Here is a 20,722-nt window from a genome sequence, read left to right as displayed (position 1 = left end):
TCTGTTTCATTAGTATTTCTCTTAATCAGTCGAGAGTCACTTGCCTACAGTACCTTGCCAAAATGTGATGTCCATGTTTCCATTGCCATGTGCCTAGGAAATTTCGGTTGCCTCAGTTGCAGAGTTTCATATGGGTTTTCTTCTGCATTTTCTACCAATTGGACCCTGGGGCCCTTAGCTGAGTCTTGGCATTGCTTCCACTTACTTGTGCCAGGCTCCTCACTTTTGTCTATCCTGTCCGACCTCCCTTGATCAACTCTTGTTCTTTTCCGACCCCAGCGGGATTAGAGCATTCAAGGCCAAGGGAGTCTCTTTTTCAGGCCCTTCGTGGCCCTGCCTTTCATCGTCCGTTACTTCATTTTTCGAAGTGACGGGTCCCTTCTTTCTTCTTCTCTTTTCTCTCTCTGTACTACCCGCTGTGGGTGGGGGACAGAGACGAAAAGTACACCCACGGTATCCCCTGCCTGTCGTGAGAGGCGACTTAAAGGGGCAACCAAGGGATGATTGAATTAAACCATGAAACTACTTTTGATTCGTACCATCACACGGCGAACACCATGGGTTGCCTGTACTTGCACGTAGTACCACTATATTAGGTACAAAATAGGTTTGTGATTAGTAGCAGCAGAGAGAGGTTCACTGTAGGTTTCCAGTACCCGTGACTCGTACCCACATGAGCAACACTACGGGTCTGGATGTTGCCTGTGATTAGTACCACTATATGAGCGGTGCCTTAGGTCTGCGTTGCTTGCGCCTAGTGCCCACTATGTAAGGAACACCACGGGATTACCCTCGCCCATGATTATTACACCTAAGTGAGGAACGCCATCGGTTTGCGTTGCCTATGTGTGGCGCCATTATGTGAGAAACACCATAGGTCTGCGTTACCTGTACGACGTCCAATACTTGTGAGTAGTACCATCATGTTTGGAACACCGTGAGTCTACGCTACTTTTGATTAGACCGGGCGAGTTGGCCGTGCGCGTAGAGGCGCGCGGCTGTGAGCTTGCATCCGGGAGATAGTAGGTTCGAATCCCACTATCGGCAGCTCTGAAGATGGTTTTCCGTGGTTTCCCATCTTCACACCAGGCAAATGCTGGGGCTGTACCTTAATTAAGGCCACGGCCGCTTCCTTCCAACTCCTAGGCCTTTCCTATCTCATTGTCGCCATAAGACCTTTCTGTGTCGGTGCGACGTAAAGCCCCTAGAAAAAAAAAAGAACTTTTGATTAGTACCCCAACATGACAAATACCATGGTTCTACTTTACTAGCTATAAGTACTATTATGAGGGGCCGTTGTCCTGGATTTTGGACCCCTTTGGACAGCAAGCGTCATCGTCATCATCATCATCATCATCAGGATTGTACTTTAGAAGTGGTTCCTTGGTCGGTAATGCTGTTTCTTTATGGCAGTTTTTGGGTAGGATCCACTGATTGTTTTGGGTTCATGTTCATCCATTCATTCTTCATGCCATTTTTTTTATTTTGGTCAGTGGATGCTTTAAAACTTTCGTTTTGTCATTTCATTTCGTACCATCAGGGGCCGATGACCTAGATGTTAGGCCCCTTAAAACAACAAGCATCATCATCATCATCATCATAGACCAGTCTGGTTCATAAGAGGAGTTGGACAGGGATTAATAAAAATGATCATGGCAATGTACACGGAATATTGTAGTTGCGTGCAAACACAAGTTGGCAGGACAAGTTGGTTCAAAATCACTAGTGGGCTGAGACAGGGAAGTGTTCTGTCGCCAATCCTGTTTACAACAGTAATGGATGACATCATGAGAACAGCAAAAGCAACGTATGGAGGAAGAGAAATTAACATGTTGTTATTTGCAGATGATATTGTGATTTGGGGAGAAGAGGACATGAATGTTCAAGAATAGTTGGATGTGGTGAATGGGAAGATTTAAGAATGTGGATTGATAATAAGTGTAGAAAAAAGTAAAATTCTTGTTATGACTAGAGGGGAGAAGGAAGGGAAAGGTCAGGTTAGACTTGCAGACAAGCCCCTGGAAGTAGTGGAGACGTTCAAATACCTGGGGAGTGAGTTAATGGAGAATGCTCTACTGGATGCTGAAATTAGTAAGAGGATTCAAGCTGGAAGCTGTTTCTATCATAGTGTAAGAAACATGTTATGGGACAAAGATGTTCCAATGGAAGTAAAGGAAACTATGTACAAGATGTATTAGTACCCATAACAACTTACGGAGCAGAAACTTGACACTGACAAAGAAGGATGAGAGTCGAATACAGGCAGCCAAAATGAAGTTCTTGAGAAATATGATACAGAAGAGTAGAAGAGACTAAAAAAGAAATGAGAAAATCCTGGAAGAAATTGGAGTGGAAAAAATGAATGATAAAATAGAGAAGAGCCAACTAACATGGTTTGGGCACATAAAGTGAATGAGTGATGAAAAAATGCCAAAAACGTGATGGAAATGCAAATGCAAGGAAGGAGAGGCCGCGGACAACCACAATTGAGATGGAAGAACACAATCCAACGCAGTATTAGAGAAAGAAACATGGACTGGGGCACACTGTTGGAGGAGGAGTGGTGGAAAGACCGAAGAAAGTGGAGAGGAACCATATTTGCCCCTACCCGGCTACAGCTGGATAATGGGAAATGTTGTTGATGATTGGAGATATTTACAAAAAAATACAGAAGTTGAAAGCTAGAAAAGCATCTGAGATTTATAGTTTCTGGCGATATACTACAGGCAATAGATTGGAATATAGTATGTGAAATACAAGGTCTTTCAAAAAAGTACTACCGTGAGTTGATACCACTAGGTCAGATCCTAGCGCTTTCCCTCCTTGTATCACTGAAATCTTTTCATGGCAATGTGCATGTGAATAGAGACATCTTGAGAAGCATCACATGGCTTTGAACACACAGAGTTGAAGCAGGTTAGTCAGCTGCGGCCAGTCATATGTAGTGCATGTGAAGACTTGTGTCCTAGTGCATAAACATAATGTTTTGTTACGAGTTGGAAAAAAAACGGTGATGGAGATGCATGCGATGAAGGTGCAAGTTTATTGGACAGAAGTCTTAAGCAGAAAATGTGTTTATGTCTTTAGGGATGGACAGGAAACTTAGTGCCACGTCGTGAACATCCACCATACTCCCGGGTCTGTTGCGTACAGGATTCTCTGTTATTTCGCTGCCGCAAGGGAATTCTGACGGGCACACATTATCCTGACATATTGGACATCAAAAGACATGTGACTTCAGTGCTTTGATCAATTCCAAAAGACGCATTCGCTGCCAGTTTTCAGCAGCTGTATTCACATTACCACCGAGCTAGTTGGCCGTGCTGTTAAGGTCGTGCAGCTGTGAGCTTGCATTTGTGAGATAGTGGATTTGAATCCCACCAGCAACAGCTCTGAAGGTGGTTTTCTGTGGTTTCCCATTTTCACACCAGGCAAATGCCGGGGCTGTATCCTAATTAAGGCCATGGCTGCTACCTACCAGATCCTAGCACTTTCCCTCTTGTATCACCAAAACTTTTGATTTGTTAGTGCAACGTTAAATCACTAGCAAAAGATAGATATGTGTATATATTGCCAAAAGTGTATCAATTGAGGGTACTTTGGTGGTGACTGAAGGTATTTTATTTGTAACTCTGAAATCATTTAAGAAAAGACTAGGTAAAAACAATTGATACTGAATCTGCCATGTGTGTGACAGTCCTAAATGCGGATCAGTGATTGATTGATACAATGACTTCCCTTAGTTACAACGTTTGGCTCCCAGATTGACCTGGTGGTATCAAATGGTATGTATGTTCAGTCCGTCAGCGATGCCGCTGGTGGGATCCTGAACAGCTCTGCCATTAGCTGTCATAGATGGCCTAGGCATCACTGAAGAGGCGTACTAGGGAAATGAGGCGTGAGGTAGTTTCCCGTTGCTTTCCTCACCGAGCCAGAGTTGCTATTACATATCAGGCTGCCAAGCCCACTGAAATGTATACACCAACTGACCCTATGAGCAACATTTTCACACCATTCGTAGCAGGGACTGGCTGCATAAGGATTGGCATTACTAGCATAGCTCATACCTCAGTCACTTTCATATTGTCAAAGCCAAGGATAAGACAGAGACAGATCTATGAAAGTAACAAAATTGATCTAGCCCATACCAGAAGACACTATGTGCTGCCAGCAAAGGTGGGAAACCCACCTAAAAATAGTACTTCCAGTTGTGCTGTGGTGATGTAGTAAATGCATTTGGTATTTGACCTAGGATGATTCATTACACAGTAAATTCAGTCAAATATTGCAAAATTTGAATTCTAGGTTAATTCAGGTAAATTATGCTCATTTCAATACAAGCTTTCAAACCTTGGTGAGTTTGCTTGATCAGTTCCAACCACCCTGTATATTACTGTCAACATAGTCTGGTAACCATTTCACAACCAAGCTAGAGACACTTTATAAAGTACACAAAGTTCGAACACTGTAAAATCCAAAACAGCAATGCATAATGACAAGCTAATGAGCAATAATAGGCATTGTGTGTCTTTGTTGTTCTTTAATAACCATATGACTCCCATCAACGAAACAATACTCGGGAACTATTAGAACTAGTGTTCACTTGAAATGGTCGGTGGAGAAAGGAACAATATCACTGTCTTTTTTTACATAAATGTGTTCAACTAACAAAGACACACCTTCCTGTGATGAAATGAACTAGATTGTGTATTGTATATTGGATCATTTAAAAGAAAAATAATCAAAACTAACAGCGTTTATACTCCTAGGGAGTATGTTGAAACCATAGCAAACAGTATGTCGGGAGTTACAGTCATGGTTTAGTGAAAATGTAACTGAATTTGACAAATGGTGGTCTTGTTAGTAGAGGAGAAATGTACTGTCGAGGGAGACGAGACTCGGAGATGTACCTCACAGTGAAAAGTAAACCTATATCCCAGTTCAAAGAGTGTAGGTATGATTCACCTAAGCCTGGAATAGTGACTGCCTATCCATTAACAAACAGTTGCATATGTTATTCCTGTAGACTTTCAGAAAGTAAGATATGTGCATTTCCTTTAGACCTGTAAAAGGCTTATGAAGAGGGAAAGGTCAACATAACATGAAAGCAAAGTTGAAGATGTTGGCAAACTGGTAAAATATATTTAATGGGAAAGTGCATACCTCTTCTATGAGGAGAAATGAACTGACAAACCAACAAGATGTGTTGATTCCATTGTGTTTTGAATGGTTGTGATTGTGATTTAGTGACACTTTGATTGTGTTTCAATCGCAGAGATTTAGAAGATGATGTGGAGATTTAGTAGTTTTGAAAGATTAACTACATGATGATGCTTTTGTTGTTGAGTGAAAAAAAGGACATGATTTAATGACTTTGTTGTTTTTAAAATGTTATGAACAAGATTAAATGACTTCAATTTACTTTTGTTTCCAAATATTCAGAACATTATTTGATTATTATCTGAATGTGTATGGAATATTTTGAACATGATTTAATGAGAATGTTAATATGCAGAGTTTCTCTGTTGAAGGAAGTACTGCAACTTTTGTTTGTTCAGCACCAGTTATTTCCATCTCAGGTTACAGATTTCTCAAATGATATTTCAAATAAAGTAGTTTAGTTCATTTTAGGTTTATTGTAATTTATTTAGTTAATAAAAGTCTTTTTTGTGGCAAAAGTATGCATTTCTTAGGAGTATGTCATCTGAAAAATGCTAAATCCCTTCTGTGACTGGAGAAAGGAACTATGTGAATATTTTTCAAAAATACATTATAAAAATGCCTCTCTGAAAGTATTGAAATTACTCAGCAATATTTGTAATCCTGTGTTAGAATATGGTAAATAAATTAATCTTGTCTATGATTGTAGCAATATTGTAATCACAAAGCAGTGGGTTTTATATATATATATATATATATACGTGGAGAAAAATGACATTGTTCCTTTTTCCACTGACCAGTTCATTTAGATACCTGCTTCTAGCAATTTTAGTGAGTACTGCCGTACTCCTTGGCACTCATAAAGGTTAATATTTTTATTTTTCCTGAGGAAATACACTGACTGACAGAGCAAATGCAACACCAAGAAGGAGTGGTTCGAAAGGGATGAAAGTTGGGGAAAAAACAGAGACGGCACGGACGAATAATTGATGTTTATTTCAAACCGATATGCAGGTTACACAATGCGCACGGCATCGACTCAGTAGGATGTAGGACCACCGCGAGCGGCGATGCACGCAGAAACACGTCGAGGTACAGAGTCAATAAGAGTGCGGATGGTGTCCTGAGGGATGGTTCTCCATTCTCTGTCAACCATTTGCCACAGTTGGTCGTCCGTACGAGGCTGGGGCAGAGTTTGCAAACGGCGTCCAATGAGATCCCACACGTGTTCGATTGGTGAGAGATCCGGAGAGTACGCTGGCCACGGAAGCATCTGTACACCTCGTAGAGCCTGTTGGGAGATGCGAGCAGTGTGTGGGCGGGCATTATCCTGCTGAAACAGAGCACTGGGCAGCCCCTGAAGGTACGGGAGTGCCACCGGCCGCAGCACATGCTGCACGTAGCGGTGGGCATTTAACGTGCCTTGAATACGCACTAGAGGTGACGTGGAATCATACGCAATAGCGCCCCAAACCATGATGTCGCGTTGTCTAGCAGTAGGGCGCTCCACAGTTACTGCCGGATTTGACCTTTCTCCACGCCGACACCACACTCGTCTGCGGCGACTATCACTGACAGAACAGAAGCGTGACTCATCGGAGAACACGACGTTCCGCGATTCCCTCATCCAAGTCGCTCTAGCCCGGCACCATGCCAGGCGTGCACGTCTATGCTGTGGAGTCAATGGTAGTCTTCTGAGCGGACGCCGGGAGTGCAGGCCTCCTTCAACCAATCGACGGGAAATTGTTCTGGTCGATATTGGAACAGCCAGGGTGTCTTGCACATGCTGAAGAATGGCGGTTGACGTGGCATGCGGGGCTGCCACCGCTTGGCGGCGGATGCGCCGATCCTCGCGTGCTGACGTCACTTGGGCTGCGCCTGGACCCCTCGCACGTGCCACATGTCCCTGCGCCAACCATCTTCGCCACAGGCGCTGCACCATGGACACATCCCTATGGGTATCGGCTGCGAAATGACGAAGCGACCAACCTGCCCTTCTCAGCCCGATCACCATACCCCTCGTAAAGTCGTCTGTCTGCTGGAAATGCCTCCGTTGACGGCGGCCTGGCATTCTTAGCTATACACGTGTCCTGTGGCACACGACAACACATTCTACAATGACTGTCGGCTGAGAAATCACGGTACGAAGTGGGCCATTCGCCAACGCCGTGTCCCATTTATCGTTCGCTACGTGCGCAGCACAGCGGCGCATTTCACATCATGAGCATACCTCAGTGACGTCAGTCTACCCTGCAATTGGCATAAAGTTCTGACCACTCCTTCTTGGTGTTTCATTTGCTCTGTCAGTCAGTGTAAATGAAAATAAACTATGTAAACAAAAAATAATACTGCACTAAGTAACATTTTCTCTTCTTTCTCTATTATATACTTTCAGAATATAATGTCTTGTAAGTTAATAGTTCAATTTCCTTTCAGAACCACTTGCCGAACATCAACGTGCACGCCTACTTTGCTCCTGTCACGCCTCCTCCTTCTGCAGGAGGTTCACGCCAGCGATATTGCCGATGTTGTGTGATTTTGTGAATGGCACAGTGCCATTTGCTGTGTTGTGCCTTGCTGTTCTGCTGCCACTAACATGACAAACATCTATTTTGTACCATGACAGTGACAAGGAAACAGCCACTTTTTTTTCCTCCAGATTTTCAGTAGTCAAATGTGTGTCACCTTCAAAGGAGATTCTACATATACTGAAAGGCACATCCCTATCATGTGCATTATGATGGAGATTTGAAGAGTACCTGGCATGTTTGAGGCAGTGCCAATGGAAACATGCTCAAGTTAAGCTACTGATATAGAAGGGCCTCATAATTACAACAGCATTGTACAGTTGAGAAACTTGTTAGGAGATCTCCTGAATGTAATGCTGGCATAGGGTACTGTTTATGCAGTAGAATTGATTGGTATTCCAGATTCGTGCTGAAAGCACCCAGTTCAGTGCAGTTGATTAATTCCTTCCATGAACAAGTCAACAGTTTCTTCTATATCTTCTCAAAGATTAATCACTGAGGGAGGGTGGGGGCAGACCCTTACTGCTTGAAATCTGGATAGACCTTCATCGAAAATTTGTGTGTATTTTTTATACGTATGTATTAGTCAGTGAGGGTAATTTTAATATGCTAGTACAGAAGTTACAAATGTGTTTATGCTATTAAAAATTTGCACTCTTCAAAATTGTCTTTTCAGTACTACTTATTATATACAGGTATACTTACAAGCTGAATTAACATCAAAATTGAAGTCTAAAGTTTTAGCATTTTTACCAGTTGCATTTAAAGAACACCATAAATGTTCCACAATAATTGAACTTTGAATATTCTCCATTTGTTCAGAGGTAATATTAACATTGTTATAAGTAAGACTTGAGTATATATACAAATTAATCTGTCTTTTTTTAAATCATTTTTCCTTTCTCTTATTATATCATTGATCAAAATTTTCCTTTTTGTGAAATTGTGGTTGTACTATTTTGTGACCTGCTTCTTTATTTTCTGTCCAGGATAGCTTTTCCTTATTAGTTGTACCTCTGCTCACTCTGTTCAGTGGGCTATTATAGTAGTGTCCTGAATGGGATTGAGCAGAAAAGTAAACATAGTTGCTGATCCGTAAAGGCATATATAAAGTGCCATTATATAACATTAATCCCTATGTAGGACTGACTTCCAAGAGCTATCTCAAACCGTTCAGCTTGTGAACTATATGAAGGTCTATGCTGTGGTGAAGAAATAAATAAAATTGATTACCAGCGGAGGGTTTTTTTTTTTTTTTTTTGCCTCATTGAGCCTGTGATAATTAGACAAAAGAGGGGAATGGTTTAAAAATTTACTAAATACTCTAAACTATTGGATAATTTAATTGAGCAATATAAAACTTCTATGGAGGGTGGAGGTGGTCAGAGTTATTTGCAGTGTTCTCAGTATTTATGTGCAAGTTATCAATGGTGTTTTTCTGCGCAAATATTTTATGTAACTGTTGAAAGTCATTCATGATGAATTATTCTATATATTTGTTCTATTTTGATTAGTAATTAAGAGTCATACCATACTAGTGAATTGTCAAGGAATCTCATTGGTGCAACTGAAGGATTTGCAACATTAAGATAAAAATAGAATAGAGGTGGTTATGTTTACTTGTTTTCATTGACTAAAAATGTAGAGATAATGCATCTCTTCTTGGCAGCAAGATGAAATCTAAAAATTAATTATGCTATCATGCTTGGAAAATTGTATGTGGTGGCACCAATTTTAGCTGTAATAATCTGTGAAAGTCTAGAACAGTTGGCTTAGATGCGGGGTGTCAAGCAAACTACAGAGTAAATGCAATACAGCAATTTGGTCAATACATTCCAAGCCATAAACTACCTCAATATTCCGCATAATGTCATTTATGCTTGAATTGGGAGACTTGTATCAAATTCTATCAAGAAAATCCTGAAAGAATTAAAAAGAAATCCATGTCAGTGGTCCAGAAGTTACCTTTGGTAATGTAATTGGTTGTTATTCATAACAAAATTTTCTTGCTATAGGAATTGCAATATTCTGTGGAACATGCTTTGTAAATGTGTCCATGTATCCAGTGCCCATTGTCCACTTTAGTCATGCCTTTCTTATTCCACAATGAAAACTCTTAGAGATAGTTCTAAATTTATTTTCTGGAAAATATTGATAGTTTTCTTTTCATACCATTCATGACAGGATTGAGTTTTATACAAAACAGCACCACTGCCTGCAAAATGTTCTTGCTTCAGGCTGACAGTTGCTTTGTTTACTAGGAACGTAGTTGTGTTAATTGTTCTTTTTGCCTTAACAACAATAAGAGGATTGTGGTAATGATTTGGAATAGGGAAATACAATGATATTTGAAGAAAGAGAGAGGTCTGACAAGCACATTGGTTTCAAATTTATGTTGCTTATCACACATTAACAATTTGGTTGAAATGAAATATAACCACAGTGAGAAATTTAGATTGAGAGTGATGTAGGGTAGTACAAAGAAGTAATCTTCCAAACAGATTACCGTAAAGCTGAATTTACAGTTTGAGTCTGCTGTCCATTGATTTCTTTCTTCTGTAGTCTATATAGGTAGTAATTCATTTTGCATTTAGACTGCATTCTCTTTGTTCTCTTATTTTTATTCATGTTCATTGGAAGCAATCTGTCCTTTTTATCGAACTTAGTGTAACCTTTCGTATTCATTCAGATGCCTTATTCATATCTGTGCAATATGATGTGGATTTTGTAATTTATATTCTCTAAACATTGATTTCTCTAAACCCTCCTAAATCATCAAAATAATGACGCCTGTTGTTCTTACTTCTTTGTTAATAATACTGAAGAACAAGTAATGTAATTGAGAAGGATAATTATGCTTTATATATATTATTATTAATATGGACATGATTTTATCAGTCTAATTACTTTCTAATTGGGATTGAAAACTTGTGAGATCACCACCACCATCACCACCTTCTTCTTCCACAGTTTCCAGCCATGGGCTGGGTCTGTTTGGAACATAGGCCTCATCTGTCTTCTATCATCTCCCTGATCCAGTCCTCTCCTCACTTCTGAGCACTCTCATCTATCCCTTTCAGACACCTCTCCCTTGGTCTTCCTCTTGCTCATTTTCCTTGTATACCCATCTTGTTGTGTATCTTCCTTAGTATTCAATTCTCCAACATTCTCTTTGTGTGTCCATACTGTTGAAGTCTTGCCATCTCTATCTTGTTGTGCAAAGTTTCTTCTTGTACTTCCTTTCTGAGTTTCTTTTCCCATTCTGTCCATTTTGTTACTCTTATACTGCTTCTCAAAAACTGCACTTCCCTTACCTGTACTTAACTCGTGTCTCTTCTCGTCACAGTCCAGCTTTCTGTTACATAGTAAGCTCATTATATCACTCGTTCCCTTCACTGGAGAACATCTTTTCTTCAGATCAATCTTCTCGCATTCTTAAGAAAAGCTCCTTTGTCTCACCTGTCCATTTCTTCCTGTTTCCTCAATTATGCTTTCTAGATACCTGAAGCTTTCCACCTTCTTTTAATTTCTCCCCACTGGGGATTATTTCATTTGAGATTCTCTCTTTTTCTCTAGATGTTACCACAAACTCATGAGATATTCACCAAGAAATAATGTAATATTTTGAGTCTGAATGAGTTCTCTAAATGTAGCTTTACTCTGGATCTGAAGCTCGGTGTTGAGATGATCAAAGCACTAGAAGAGGTTGGACGACAGTGGATGTACAGAGTACTGAACAGAATTTGGAAAAAGAATGCGATACCCAATGTCTGTTAGCAGCGAGTCGTCATACCATTGTTGAATAAAGGTGATAAGAAGAAATGTACAAACTACAGAGGTGTAACTCTGTCACATGACCTCAAATTCTACAAATCTATCCTTCAGAGCAGGATTAGAAAATAAGTTAAAGCTACATTTGAGGAGGAAGAACATGGATTTAGACCTCATAGATCAACTCTAGACCTCATTTTTGCCACCAGAATGCTCTGAGAAGTGTTGGGAGAAAGGTATTTTTCTGGACGAGAAAGCATATGACCATGTACCACGCAGGCATATATGGGATTGTTTGAGACATAAGAAAGTGTGTGATGACATCAGAGCACAAGTATAACTATTATATGATGGAAACCAAGAGTTGTGTCCACGTCCAGGTTGGAAGGGTCAAGTTGGTTTGAAACAAAGTGTGGAATCCACCAAGCAGTTAAAAGAAATGACCTAACAACTAATGCACTGGTTTTTGCCAATGATGTAATGGTATGGCATGAGACAGAAGTGGAAGTACAAGCAAGGCTAGATCTTTGGCATGAAGCTTTTACAACCTTAGGTCTTACAATCAGCAAAACCAGGACAGTTGGCTTGGTGATGAGTAGAAACTGTCTAACTGTTCATGTAAGAATTGGAGATAAGGAGATGGATATTGAAGACAACTTCCAGTACTTAAATAATGTTCTGTCTTCAATACTTTGGGATGAAACATTTCTGCTAGTTTTCAAGATCAGCTTGTACAAAATATATTTGGTACCTATATTGATGTATGGTCTGGAAGCAGCAACACTTACTGGATCGGCAAAGAGTTGTCTTCAGGCAACAGAAATGAAAGTCCTCCATTCTTGTGTACCAAAAACAAAAATGGATAAAATAAGGAATGTGGATATCCGACAACAGCTTGATTTGGAAGCTTACTGGAGACCCTAGAATTGAAGACATGGCAGTGGTATGGTCGCATGGAATGGATGGATCCCCACAGGACTCCTCGAGTATACTTTGACCAGTGGTCCTGGGAAGAGACCAAGAGGAAGATATCGTGATGTTTGGGAGAAGCAGATTTACAAGGACCTTGAAATTAGAGATGTAAACTGGCGTTGCATATATGAACATCTATGGATGGACAGGACAAACTGGAGGAGGTTTCGTACACAACAAAATTCAGCTTGTTGGAGCAAAGAAATGAGATGATAATGAATACATATTCATGATTGTGCCTTTCCTTGATATTCTTGGTTGTCTTCTTACTTCATATAAATCACCTAGTCTTTTTTTCTTTGCTTTTTGGATTTCAGAAAAATATTTCCCACTGATTGTATTAAATTATTTTTAATCATTTTGTATACATTGATTTTGACCATAGAAACTTTTTCTGTTAGCCCCAGTTTCAAAGTCTCTGTATTATCTCTAAAAATAATTAATTTCCGAATCCTGTTTAATGTGATCTATATCGCTGAAAATGTTTGTTACAATAAAGTGTGGTATTTATACTTTTTTCTTCCTGTGATGTAAAGTGAATAATTATGAAATATCCTAAAATTCTTGTGGTAAGTATGTACGTAGGTTACGTTTTCTTTGATGTTACTCTCAGAGTTTTAGGATAGCTTCTTTTCTGTACGCTAGTCTTACAATCAACAAGAACCATAGACATGTTTGGCAAGACTGATACTTCTGTAATTAGTTGACTCGGATCAAATCAGAGTTTTATTTGTGTGATATTGTTATTGATGGCAACAAAGAGAGTAAATATATATATGTGACAAAATTAATATATTATCCAAGTCGATATATAATCTTGATAAATAAAACCTGAATGACTCAAAAATACTATTGTAATGATGAGTAATTATTTGTCATTTTATGTTGCATACCTGCAAACCTACCATAAAAAAAGAAAAGCTTTCAATGTTAACATGATTTCTGATATAATTATTTATCTGTGCAAAGCACGTTTAGGTGCCAAATCATTTGCCTTCTTTGCATCTTGCTGAAGGAAGCAATATCTCGGTGAAATCCTCATTACATTCTTACCATGGTGGTAATATACAGGGTGAAGCGTAATTCGCACACTCGGGCGTCGCAGCGCGACTCCTCGCATGGCAGCAATAAAAAAATGTCTCTTACGAAATTTCGTCTTGCGAGTATATCCGGCAGAAAAACGACGTTGAAGAGTAGCAATCTGGCAACACTGTAACCACATGTATGGTAACTACCTCTGTCAACAGCAGTTAGGCGTACTGTACAGTTGGTGCAGTGGATAGAGTTTTGGGTTACCATGCAGGAGGTCGAGTGGTCGATCCTGGGTTCAGGCGTATGTTTTTTCTTTCGTAAATGTAGCCCAGGTTGTATGGTATCTGGCATCTTAATCGTCAACAGCGATTGCAGTGGGTCCTCTAGAAACCATTTACACTTACATACTACGATCCTAGAAATGGACGTTAGGGGCCGTTGACCTCCGTTAGGCCCTTAAAACAACAAGCATCATCATCATCAGAAATGGACGAACAATCGTTTTCATTGGTCAGCTTTGAAAGGCGCCCTTTCCATGTCGTGAGCGTGAATTTATTCGCACCACTTCATCTACTAGATGTGAAACCTGTTTGTTTCAGCTGTTTATTTATTAGTCTAACCAGGTATTTGTTGTTTCAGCGTTACAAAATGTTGTAAATGTAGGACACATGTCACCTCGGAAACGGTGTCTTACTGTATTACTGTAGGTAATGTCAGTTGGAAATTAGCAAATAAAAAATGCGCCTCAACACAGGATCGAACCATCGACCTCCTGCATGCCAACCAAAAACTCTACCCAATGCACCAACTGTACAGCACGACGTGAATGTGCTGACAACGGTAGTTACCCTACATATGGTTACAGTGTTGCCAGATTGCTACTCTTCAACGTCCGTTTTCTACCGGATATACTCGCAAGACGAAATTTTGTAACAGACATTTTTTTATTGCTGGCATGTGAGGAGTCGCGCTGCGATGCCCGAGTGCGCGAATTACGCTTCACCCTGTATATTGACCACTGCATATAAGTATTCAAAATGGAGTTTTATGCAAAGAAAGTCTCTAAATCCCATGACTTACAATCGTTACTTTAAAATCACTTGTATATAGACGTATGGCGGGTTTCACCTAGCATTGTTGATGAATTTGGCAACTTTAACCTTGACGATTCACATATCGTCCATTTTTTCGTTTGTTCAATATCTGTTCACTCTGATGATCGTCAGACCCACCATCAATATTGATGCTTCGATTTTAGATCCTTAAAACATAACAATTAATTCAAAATAATGGTTCTATCTTGTAAACACTGCTGTGTTCAGTACTAGTTGGAAAATACAGAACATTTTTAAGCATTTTGGCATTTTTCAGGTAGTGTTTAAGCATTTCACCAAAGTTATTTAGAAGATCATGAATCTGGAAGATAGTTTTGATGCTGAATTAATCATCCTCCTCCTCTCCTTTCCCCTTATCCCAGGTCAGGGAATTTGTCACTTCACCTTCCTCTCCCCTTTCACCATTCCTCTTCAGTCATTTTGTCCCAGTCCAGGTTTCTTCTTCTTGCACTCCTCTTTATTGAATCCATCTACCTTGTTCTAGGTCTCCCTCTCACTCTCTTTCCCTCGAACTTCATCTCCATCATCTGTTTTGGTATTCTTTCCTCCTTCATCCTCTTTACATGTCCAAACCATCTTTGTTTACTCCTATCAATTTTCTCATTTAGGTTTTCCATTCTGACCTCCTTTCTCACATCTTCATTTCTTAGTCTGTCTTTCCTATGATACTTCATAGGTATTTCATTTCACTGGCTTGAATTCTACTTCCTGTTGCCGTCGTCCAGGTCTCGGCCGCATAGGTCAATATGGGCGCATAATACATTTTCTACATTATCTCTTTACACTTCCTTGGTACATCCTTATTCCTAACAAGGTTTCTTACACTCTGGTAGAATGCATTGATAATATCCATGTATTCTGCATTAATTCACTCCCCAGGAATTTGAAACTGTTAACACGTTCAAGGCTTTGACCACCAATTTTCACAATGCCTTCCACTTTCTCCTCTTGATATCACTATGGTCTTACTTTTCTTTGTGCTCATTTTCATGCCATACTTCCTGTTTTCTTGTTCAGTGCATCAAATAGTTCTTGTACGTCTTTGCTGTTTGTTCCCCAGACCACATTATCATCTGCCAATAGTAATAACTTCATCTCCTTATTCCCATATACTTCCTTTGTCTCCTTTACGATTGTGTCTATAACCATTATAAACAAAAATGGCAACAGCACACTCCCATATCTTAGTCCAGTTTCATTTCTAAATCATTCTGTCTTTCCAAAGAAAGTCTGTTGATGCTGAATTACTGTATGAAATCAAGGTGAGGAAAACTCAACATAGCCCATTTTAAGAAATACTGTTGAACGACAATATGGGGTATGGAAAAGGTGATTTTCATCCTTGTCACTGGGTTTAAAAATATCAGTAACAACATCTTTGTCTGTCATAGTGGCTACTGCTGTACTGCTTAATATTGCTACTCAAACAAAGGAAGATGGCCCCCAAAAGGTGAAAGACTCCATCACTGTCTGGAAGAGAAAAGATGACTTAACAGGAATTATTTAGTCTTCAAGGTAATTCATGTACCTGGCATAGCAGATGAAGATGGTCTTCCAGTTGGTAATTGGAATAGAATCATTGAAAATCACTTCCTTTGAAACACTTCTCTTTAAAAGTGGACACACCGAGCTCGATAGCCACTTAAGTGTGGCCCGTGTCCAGTATTCGGGAGATAGTATGTTTGAACCCCACTGTTGGCATCGCTGAAGATGGTTTTCCGTGGTTTCCCATTTTCACACCAGGCAAATACTGGGGCTGTACCTTAATTAAAGCCATGGCCGCTTCCTTCCCACTCCTAGCCCTTTCCTGTCCCATCGTCGCCATAAGACCTATCTGTGTCGGTGCAACGGAAAACAACTTGTAAAAAAAATTAAAAGACTCAATTTAAAACATGGGAGTTCTTTATTACTTAATATTATATAAATAAGTACACACTTTGTTTTCTATAGCACACGAGGTGTACGCAATATTTAATGTGACTGTATATTTGTTAGAAAGTGCTTTTTTTTTTCCCAAGATGTGTTTACTTAAAAATTAATAAGTGGTGTTCTGTGTTTTTATTATTTTCTCAGGGGGGGGGGGGGGGGATGTTAAAATTTGAAAAGCGGTCAGGTTTGTACAGTAAGTGCATTTAAAAACTTATAAAATGAATCCAACATAAAAAGATAGCAAGTTAACCGTTAAATGTGCCTGTGGAAGAATGAGAAGACACTTGTAAGGAAGTCGCATTTTTATTTTACATTCACATCCAAAACACATTTTAAATGAATACAGGTTACCTTTTTCAGTTTTATCTAAATACTGCAGTGAAATCATTGAAAGTAGATCATGGTCAGTGCCTCAGCATTTGCAGCTGTCAATCAATGCCTCCTACTACATGCTCTGAGACTATATTTTTAAGATTCTCTTTCAGAATCCACATTTGAACATAGATACCACATACATTTTAATGCAGCAGTTGCGTAGTCTGTGTGCAAGTCTTAATCCCACGAGGATGTCTGGAACAATCACATAATCTCCTTGACAGTTGGTTCTTGATGGCAGTCAGGTAAATGCTGTGAACCTCTAAATCTGTGTGAGACTCCATTCTCTTTAAGAAATGGGGCGTTATTCTTAAACTGGAGCAGTTCTGTATGAGATACGTTCTTAGGTGCATGTCAAGAATCAAACAATGACCCGATGGCTTCTACATTCCGTGGTCCTTAAAGTCCTGATTTTTACTATGGCTGACTGGGCAACACACATAAACTTGGACTTAACCATTATCTTCACCTGTTCCAAGTTCTGGAGAATCGTCTGTTTGAATACTCCACCATCGCCTAAATGCTTGAGCTTTACTTCAGGGTCGTCTAGCTTCCCAGGGATGAGATGAATTTTTAGGTACATAAATCCCTCCAAGAAATTAAGCATGTCCCTAAGAGAGGCACCATTAGCAGAAACATACACTACTTCGAATTTTAACATTTGTATTGTTAAAGTCAATGCTTTCTGAAAAACTTTTGACCCCAGAATTTGCATTTCCAGTGTTTTGAAAAATGCTACCAGATCTTCCATATACATTGCAGTCTTAAACCAGAAATTCCATCTTGGACACACAGGCATTGGGAAAGAAAAGCTAGAATTTTATCCTCTTGTTCTGTCATTTTCATATTTTTCTCTTAGAAATGCAGTGTAGTTGCTTTTTTCTTTCTCATGTATTTAAAAAGGCATCCTTTGTTTTTACTTATATACATGTTCAGTTTATCCAGCTCGTTTTCAAATATGCAGCCGTCAAGATTACCTTTATGTGTAGTTGCTTTTTCTTTCTCACGTATTAAAAAAAGGCATCCTTTGTCTTTACTTATAGACATGTTAAATTCGTCCAGTTAGTTTTGAAATATGCAGCCAACAAGATTACCTTTATGGACATGAGCTACTTCTTCAGTCAGTCCTCAAAGATCAGTTACACATTTTGTAATGTAGCATGCAGGGTCCATAACTACTGCCACTACATGCTCCAGATCAATTTTGTAGGAATTCAAAGTGTCTAATATAGCATTGGCACAATTTTGCACAATTTGCAGAATCTAGAACAACAGAGGCAGCCAGATGGATGTTCATTTTAGTTGATGGTATTGATGGGCACAATAGGATGTTAGAAACATACGTATTATTCTTGTCAATTGTTTTGTCACTTACCAGAAACACGTCTTTGTTTTTGAGCTCTTCATTAACTTTTTCCCTCCTTTCACCGATCATGGGGATGTATTCCTGACGGATCTAATTTGCTGATGATAAATCTCCACTTCGGAACGTACTTATTAAGCCAAGTACTCATAGCAGGCTCATCTAGTTTCTCTAATGTTATATTAGCTTTCACGAATGTAGAGTAGTGTCCAAAATAAACTCTTCTTTCTAATCCTTCATGCAAGTAGCATTTGATAATGTTGCTTTTAGTGTGGCTACTCTAAGAACACTAACTTCAAGACACAAAGTTTCTCAGTATTTTGAATGCTTCTCCAATTGACATTGTTTATCCAAAGCATCTTACCTGCGATAATCTAACTGACAATCGCAATATTTGCATATAAGAAATCATAAATCCTTCATTCTTATATTCTTAAGTCTGTCCATGGCAGAAACTGCTACCTTCGGCATTTTTAAACTCAATTTTGCTATGCCCAATAGCAAACACTGTTATCACATGGCTGATTGTAGTCACATGACAGTATAAAGTGTTAACCATACATACATACATACATACATACATACATACATACATACATACATACATAATCATTATAGACTGTTATGCCTTTCAGCGTTCAGTCTGCAACCCTCTGTGAATTTACTAAACGTCGCCACAATCCTCGATTTGCAACTAGTGTTGTGGCCTCATTTAGTTCTATACCTCTTATATTTAAATCATTAGAAACCAAGTCTAACCATCGTCGTCTTGGTCTCCCTCTACTTCTCTTACCCTCCATAGCAGAGTCCATTATTTTCCTAGGTAACCTATCCTCCTCCATTCACCTCGCATAACCCCACCACCGAAGCCGGTTTATGCGTACAGCTTCATCCATCGAGTTCATTCCTAAATTAGCCTTTATCTCCTCATTCCGAGTACCCTCCTGCCATTGTTCCCACCTGTTTGTACCAGCAATCATTCTTGCTACTTTCATGTCTGTTACTTCTAACTTATAAATAAGATATCCTGAGTCCACCCAGCTTTCACTCCCGTAAAGCAAAGTTCATCTGAAAACAGACCGATGTAAAGATAGTTTCGTCTGGGAGCTGACTTCCTTCTTACAGAATACTGCTGATCGCAACTGCGAGTTCACTGCATTAGCTTTACTACACCTTGATTCAATCTCACTTACTATATTACCATCCTGGGAGAACACACAACCTAAATACTTGAAATTATCAACCTGTTCTAGCTTTGTATCACCAATCTGACATTCAGTTCTGTTGAATTTCTTACCTACACAAAAAGATTTATTTCTGAATTCCTTTCATAATATTTAAATTATGTTTTGTCTCATCTTTGCTTACTGCTCTGAAATATCGCAATGAACTCATGATCATAGAGTTCTGGTTCATGCAAATAATAGCTTCAATGATATGCACAATTTGCTCACTTTTTATTAAATATATAGAATTATCTACTACAAATTACACTCGCTACCAGTGCAACAGGAGGCAAATGTAGTTCCTAGTTTGAACAACAATCGCATAACTTGTTGGAGGTAATCAGCCAAACAATTCATGCCACGAGATAACAGATGTTTACTACCAGCCACAGTGCTACTATCCAAAACAGACTCCTATACTCTAGGTCGCCGTGTAACGAGAATATTGACGATGTATCATAGTATTGATCGCCCCTCGTAAAATGATACAATCAATCATTCTCAAATTTACACCAAATAAATTTTAATATCAGCTTGTGGACAAGTATGTTTTGGAGTGTTGAGGTAAAGCATAAAAATGTTTTCATTTGCAGATTGTGATGTTTGATGTGTTATTCACAAAGTTTGCATTATTTTGCAATTTAAATTCACACCTGGACAACATAAAACATGTAAATATGTGAACTACTTACTTACTTACTTACTTACTTACTTACTTACTTATTTACTTACTTACTTACTTACTTACTAAGTTTTCTTCCACCATCTGTCTGGTTATCTGACGTTCTCGATCCGTTATGTGTCCATACCATTTCACCTCCTCTCTTTAATCACTGCCACAATGTTTAGCAATTTGTACAATTCCTGAAGTTCTAGGTTTTTCCTTTTCCCCCATTCTCCTCTATCCTTCACTGGTCCAAAAATCTGTCTCAGCACCGCTTTCCTCAAATGTCATGAGTTTTATTTCTGTCTTTTGGGTCAGAGTCCAGGTCTCTGCTCCGTATAGGACCACGGATTGTATTACAGTCCGGTAGATCCTTATTTTCGTGTGTCTCGATAGAAGCTGGGACTTGAGCAGCTTTCCGACTGCAACCCTTGACCTGTTTCCTGCTTGAATTTTAGCCATTATTTCTTGGTCTATCTCATTCCTCTTACTGAGTACTGCCCCAAGATATTTAAATGCTTTTATTCTTTCAAAGATTTCTTCATCCACATCTAAGGGTTTGTTATTGTTTTATCTGCTCACTACAA

General features: G+C 39.3%; 1 protein-coding gene across 1 annotated transcript in view; it reads left to right on the top strand.

Moving 5' to 3' along the window:
* LOC136874049 (F-box/LRR-repeat protein 20) overlaps nt 1–13,496 on the top strand; it is a 458,706-nt gene extending 445,210 nt beyond the window's left edge. Inside the window, exon 10 of the mRNA XM_068227643.1 lies at nt 7,597–13,496. Coding sequence (XP_068083744.1) covers nt 7,597–7,704 — 108 coding nt within the window. The 3' untranslated portion in view covers nt 7,705–13,496. The remainder of the gene's footprint in view (nt 1–7,596) is intronic.
* The last annotated feature ends 7,226 nt before the right edge of the window (nt 13,497–20,722 follow it).

Source organism: Anabrus simplex, chromosome 5 (genome assembly GCF_040414725.1).
Source record: "Anabrus simplex isolate iqAnaSimp1 chromosome 5, ASM4041472v1, whole genome shotgun sequence".
NCBI classification, from domain to species: domain Eukaryota; kingdom Metazoa; phylum Arthropoda; class Insecta; order Orthoptera; family Tettigoniidae; genus Anabrus; species Anabrus simplex.
The sequence above is the reverse complement of the archived record's forward strand: the minus strand, read 5'-3'. Positions and strand labels throughout refer to the sequence as shown.